Here is a 7,068-nt window from a genome sequence, read left to right as displayed (position 1 = left end):
TATCAATTATTTTTAGCTTGATTTCTATGAGTCTGATTTTGACTAGCTACGTCTAACTAATATAAAAAAAACAAACGTCTAATTAATGGAAAAATTACATCAACGTATCAATAATGGAAAAGAATGAACAATTATTAATATGGAGAAGGACAAACTTAATAAACGTCTTATTTTATAGAGGAAGACTAGCTGACCCGGCCACGCGTTGCTGTGGCTGAAGTTTTTGTTATATTACATTATAGTAAACAATCTAAGAGGAACGATAAAAGAACATCAGACACGGAGTCCACTATGCTTATTTACACAGATGGTATTTGAAAAAAAAAATGGTGATCTCCTTATTTGACTTTCTACTACTATAACCCTTTAGTACAATGAAATTATTTACGAACAAAGACGAAAATGTTGATGGTGGTATACAAATTCACTGGATTGAGATTTGAAGGGGAAGTACGTTGAACACAATTAATTAAAATGTTCTTACACTTGATATTAAGCAGAAATCAATACAAAATAAAAATTTATCAGATTTATTATTTCCATTTAATTTTATAACAAATAAGTATATTACAGTATAATACAGTAAATAACATGTGACGCTTAAACATCATGAATGAGGTAGGCAAGGCAGACAGTCTTAAACTTTTAAACATTAATGTCTCTTTTTTTGAATTATAAATACTTTCAATTTCAATTTAATTTAACACCAATCGGTGCACAATGTTTTTGGTTAACCTGTCTTTAGCTAACACAAATAGATTCGACGGTTTCCCAACACGTGAACACGCAACATATAGTTGCCCATGAGAAAAACATGGATTTTCCAAATCTAAACCACAAATGGACATTGTTTGACCTTGAGATTTATTTATAGACATGGCGAAAGCTAAACGAATTGGAAACTGTAGCCTTTTGAAGGGTATGGTAGAATCTGATGGTATCATCGGAATACGTGGCAGCAAAACCACTTTTCCTTTAAACTTCCCAGCCAAAATGGTTGCTTCAAGAATGTTACCGGTGATCTTTTTGATGACCAAACGCGTACCGTTACATAATTGAGGCGGATTCAAATTACGGAGGAGAATAATAGGGGAACCAATCTTTAATCGAAGATTATGTGGTGGCATTCCAGGTATATCTAATGAATTTAAAAATTCAATCGGAAAATTTACACTTTCATTTTCATCAACAACAGTATCGATTGATTTAAAAGACATCAGATCGCCTGGTAACAACTGTTGTATCTGGAAGTTAATTTCGTCAACATCAACGTTTTTGGCTGCCAAAATCGCCCGTTGACTGAGCCATTCATGATTCAAATAATTATTCTGTATATCCGGGAAAATACTCTGAATCAATTCATTTTTATCCTGAACAACAGTGCAAAAATTGTCTGGTAGTTTAATGCATTGCGTATTTGGTTGCAGTTCTATTTTACCGTTCCCAATATCTAGTAGTTGTTCGGAAAATATTTGTGCTGATGGATCATTTTGCAATTGTACTCGCATATTTATGGTCAATCGAAGTGTTTCAACACTTCGCCATAAGAATGATTGTTTCAAACATGCATTAATCTCATCCGCGAAAGTTGAGCGAGGTATAACCGGTAAGGTCTGCCGGAAGTCACCAGACAAAAGTAAGATAACACCACCGAAAAGTCTATTATTGCTGTTTAAATCTTGCATAGTTCTGTTTAATGCTTCAAGTGAATATTTGTGTGCCATTGTGCACTCATCCCAAATTATTATAGAACTCTTTCGCAACACTGCAGCTATTCCACTATTCTTTTTGATGTTACACATTGCATCTGGTTTATTATGAACGTCCAATGGCAGCTTGAATGTTGAATGTGCTGTTCGCCCACCATCCAGTAAAGTAGCCGCAATGCCTGACGATGCTACTGCTAATGCGATTTTTTGTTGCGACCGTATTTTGGCAAGAATCAACGATATTAAAAATGTCTTACCGGTTCCACCGGGTGCATCCAAGAAAAAAAAACCGCCTTGTTCAGCAGCAACAGCCAGCATAATCCGATCATAAATAATTTTTTGTTCTGCTGTCAGTAATGGTTCACTGTTCATGATAATTGTTGCTAAACTTCCATGGTCATATTGCTTTTCTCGTTGTAAATCGGTATTGACTAAGTCGGTGGCTGGACGATTAGGTGATGGCATACCATAATGATTAAGTGGTAAATTTGAAATAAGAACACATAAATCCTCGATCAAGACCAATGCTTCATTGTACATCTCTGGTGTATAATCTATGTTTTGGCATTGATTTGTTTGTCTAATTCGGTGCAAGATGTCTTCTGTCATACAATTTTTATATTTTTCCCACAAAGTTTGTGCTTGCGAGGGATAACATGTCGTCAAAATAATTGCAAACAACTGACGAATGTTATTCGGTGTTGATGTCAACGCAGCATCAGCAAGCGTTAAGTCCCAATGGTTATCGTCTTCTAGCAATTGCAGTTCACGACATGCATCCTGGTATGTATTGAATACTCGACCATTAATTGTTCGTAAAAATTCAAAAGACGTTGGTCCGGGAACATTCACCAATAACAAACGTAAATAGAAGCACTCACGTTGCTTTGGATGTACCGTGTAAAGTCTCCCCAATGTCTTAGCTTTGAATATGCCTGTAATGGAAGGATGTGGTTTTCCTTGTTTCCGTGGCTCCCATTTTTTACTGGATTTGTTCCATGTGAAGTAACGTGGAACATCACCATACACCAATGTCTTCGCGAATTGGCCAAAAACATCAGGTTTTTGACACAATGTAAAAAATTCAGTTAGAGTCGTTTTCGGAGCTTCGAACGCTCTTTGGAGAATATTTTCTCCAGTAAAGTATACACGTTGACCGTTTTCAAGATGTATTGCCAGATGTTGGACAGCAGGATCTCTTTCGTGGATGGGAAAGCTGAGAATATGCCAAATAGCTTCATTGCTGCTAATGTATCTGCCCATTTGGTATCGTGCTATTTCGTCATTTTTATTTATGTTTTGTACTTCAAATATGGCCAAATCACTGCCTTTGTTTACATATTTACAAATATACTTAATTGATTTAACAGAACTGCAAAGCTCAACATTGATATGAGCTTTGTAAGTTTTTGAAAGTAGTGGTGAGTATGGTACCACCCACTGATTATCAAACTCAACTTGATTTGGAAAGTTCGGCAGTCGCATTGTAAATGTGTGGCCACCATTCTCAGTACTTCTGCGGCGATACATTGGATAACCATCAATATCCGTGATCGTGTCATTCGTATGCGGCTTTGGGAAGTTTTTTTTACATTTTCCATTTTCCATGCACGGTGACGTCATGTTGAAAGCACCGCATGGCCCATGGATCATGTGTTTGGTGACAATATCAAATAATTCTTGATCAATTAATGGGTCTGGAATTTCGGCTGAAATTATTTGATCGATTTCTTCAGGACGGATTCTATCTTTAAGCCAAACCAAAATGTGGGCATGAGGCAAACCTCGCTTTTGCCACTCTATCGTATACAGCCAACAACGTGTGATACCAAAAATTGAATATTTAACAATAAAATCAATTAAGGATTTCAATTTTTGTTTAAACACCCGTGCAGTTAAATCATGACGATGAATGGCTTGTTGTCCTGGCAATAGTAAAGTTTGTATCTCTTCCCAATTCGGATTACATGTGAATGTAATAAATAAATCCGGTCGGCCGTAATGACGTACGTAAGTCATCGCATCTTGTATGTATTCCTGCATGTTCCGTGGGCTGCCGATGTAGCTTGAAGGTAAAATGAAAGCATTACCGATGTCATTGGGATTTAAATTTCCATCGATGTTTCCAGCAACAGCATCTCGTAAGTGAATATATTCTTCCGATCGTAGTTTCGCCTGGTTGAATCGAAGGAATCGCAAGCGTTCGCTTTCGACCTTAGCATACATATCAACAATGTATTGATGGAACAGCTGACGATATCGAAGGATATAATTGTCTTGATGTTGTCTAACCATTATTCGGTGTGCGTAGTAGTTCATTGAGCTAACTTTTTTATTTCTGTAATCACCTAAAAAAATAAAAAATAAAATGCAATACGAAATTAAAATCTATACATACAGTAAGAAAATAAATAGATAATTGTCAAATTTACCGGTATTTGGATCATACTGTTTGATATTGAGGTGATATTCATCTTGTCCTTGCCAAAATATTAATGGATATTGTAGTGCATCATATGAACGGTGTAGATCCGAAATTGTACTGACAGTGTTGTCTCGCCGTGTAATTTTTATAGATCTTTCGTCAACTGGATCACCAACCATGATAACAGCAACCTCATCAACAGTTGGAGCGTTGAATCTACCAGCATGTTCACCTAATGGTACTTTGTCGGCTTTAATGACGATTTGATAATTGTCATTTTGCAGTCGTGGCGAAACTCTTTTGATCAATTGAATTAGTTGATTGTGATCTTCTAAAAAATTTTCCAATAATATCACAATTGCTCTTTCCTCTGCTTGTTCAATAAAATTATACAGGCACCGAGTCGTCACGCGCTCTTCACAATCGCCCATAAAATAAATTTGAAGAAATTTCGGATTGTTATCAGGCATTGGCATCAGTGATCCGATTTTATGGTACACCTGGCCTTGAATTTTGAATGAAGTTTCAAAATTACGTCCATCGGATGCACGATCGCAAATTTTAGTTGCCCCAAATGACGTCATTTGGAAGCAAGAATTAAATTTGCGTATCTTACGCAAAAATAATTTGGAATCATCTGAATTGCCAGTAAGAAGGGATAATAAAGGCTCCGGCGGAGCGGGTAGAGGTGACAGCACAACTTTTCCTGATGCGCAGCACATGCCGGCTGCTTCATTCCGAAATTTCAATGCCTGACAATATTGACATACTTTATCCATTCCACCGATAGCAATTTTTGAATGCGCTGAGTAGTTAATATCTGGTGCATATTCAAAGGCAAGCCGAACGAATGATGCACGTGTTAATGAGCGGCTGATCCGTTGCCTTTGTCGATCTAGTACTCGTACTGTAGCTATGTTTCGTTCTCGTGCCGCTCTTATTCTCGTAATATTCTGTCGCAGACGTTCGTCACGCTGTTCTTGAGATTCTTGTGCACGACTTTCTGCAGTCCTGATTCTTTGAGCTGCATTTCTTGTTTCGATTTGTTCTGGTAATTGCTGAGCTCTTTCAACACGTTTGCGTCGTGCCTCTCTGGTGCACGCGTTATTCAGTTTAGATTTTTTCGGTGGCATTTGACATTATTAATTTTAACAGATAATTTTGACTGTCAAATAATAATGTCAAATGCCACCGAAAAAATCTAACCTCAACAACACGTTTGCGTCGTGCCTCTCTGGTGCACGCGTTGTTGAGGTTAGATTTTTTCGGTGGCATTTGACATTATTAATTTTAACAGATAATTTTGACTGTCAAATAATAACAGACGAATAATTAGCAATAAATTAAAATTGCGACTATAATTTGAGATTTAAACTATCCTATCTCTCAAGTTGGATCGAACTGCACATGGTGTGCAAATTTTATTATAATCGGTTAAGTGGTTTAGGAGTCCATTGAGGACAAACATTGTGACACGAGATTTATATATATTAAGATAAACAAAGAAAAAACAAACGTCCAATGATGATGAAAATAAACAGCCCTTCCATTAAAGAAAGAAAAAATCTAATAAACTTGTAACCAATAGAGACAATGCATTAACGTCTATCTAATGGAAGAAGATAAACAGCCATCTTACACGGAGATAACAAATAAACGTCTAGCTAATGCAGAAAATCATTAACGTCTCATTAATGGAAAATGACAAAGGTCTAATTAGGATAGAAGAAATTAGATAAAGGTAGAGAAGTAAAAAAACGTTTAATTAATGGAGATAATGCATTAACGTTTTATTAATGAAATGAGATCAACAAATGTCTAGCATGGAAAAAATCGAATAAACGTTTAGCTTATTGAGAAAAAAAAATGGAAAAACAAACGTCTCGTTGATAGCGGAAAATAAAGAAATCATTTATGAATGGAAGAAAATGATCGAACTTCGTATTATTGGAAAGATAAATAAATGTCCAATAAAAGTTAGAAAATAATACAGAGTTAATATTATAGATAGAGAGAGAGAGAGAGAGTAATGTAAGTGGAATTTTATGGTAGGAAGACAAAGAAAGATCGTTTTTTTACCATACTCTGTCTCCTTTCCCGTTCCGAATACTCGTAACGTCAACGTCATGGCAATCTAATAAGAATGGAGTAGAGAGAGATTGAGAGTGGTATACTGATGCCCTTTTTCTCTCTATCAACAGTTCAAGCTCACTTGAATATGTTTCCAAAAAAACTAAGGAAGAAAGCAAATAAGCTAATGGAAGAAAACAAAAAGTAACGAAAGAGAACAAAAAACACAAATGGAAGGAAGCAAAGAAGTAGTAACAGAAAAACAAAAAACTGGAAGAAAAAACAGAAAGTGCTGGAAGAAAACTAATAGACAGAAACACAAAAATTAATGGAATAAAACAAATAAACACTCATAGACAAAAACACGAAAACTAAAGGAAGAAAATAAAAAATTAAAGAAAACCAAAAACACTAACCCTAGGTAACAAAAAATTAATGGAAATAACAAAAATCACCGATGGAAGAAAACAAAAACTAACGAAAAAAAAAATACAAAAAACGCAATTGGAAGGACACAAAAAATAGTAACAGAAAAAACACAAAGCTACTGGAATACAAAGAAAACACAGAATTAACTGGAAGAAGCACTAATAGAAAAACACACAAAAATTAATGGAAGAAAATAAAAAGCGCGAATGGAAGGAAACAAAAATCATTGATGGAATAAAACAAAAACTAACGAAATAAAACCAAAAATACAAATGGAAGGAAACAAAAAAATATTAACGGTAAAAAACAACAAACTACTGGAAGAAAATAAAGGAAACACAAAAATTACTGGAGGAAAACAAAGAAGCACTAATAGACAAACAATCACAAAAATTAACGGAATAAAACAAAAAAACTCTTATTCTTTCTAAAGTA

The 7,068-nt window shown here is 35.3% G+C and overlaps 1 protein-coding gene across 1 annotated transcript; it reads right to left on the bottom strand.

Moving 5' to 3' along the window:
* Positions 1-2: 2 nt before the first annotated feature.
* Positions 3-5,267, bottom strand: LOC130898900 (uncharacterized). Its single transcript, XM_057808497.1, has 4 exons — positions 4,751-5,267; positions 4,142-4,639; positions 1,173-3,508; positions 3-56 (listed from the first exon to the last, which is right to left on the bottom strand). The coding sequence occupies exons 1-4, from the start codon at positions 5,265-5,267 to the stop codon at positions 3-5; spliced, it is 3,405 nt and encodes a 1,134-aa protein (XP_057664480.1).
* Between the last annotated feature and the right edge of the window lie 1,801 nt (positions 5,268-7,068).

The sequence above is a fragment of the Diorhabda carinulata genome, chromosome 10 (assembly GCF_026250575.1).
Source record: "Diorhabda carinulata isolate Delta chromosome 10, icDioCari1.1, whole genome shotgun sequence".
Taxonomy (NCBI): Eukaryota; Metazoa; Arthropoda; class Insecta; order Coleoptera; family Chrysomelidae; genus Diorhabda; species Diorhabda carinulata.
The sequence above is the reverse complement of the archived record's forward strand: the minus strand, read 5'-3'. Positions and strand labels throughout refer to the sequence as shown.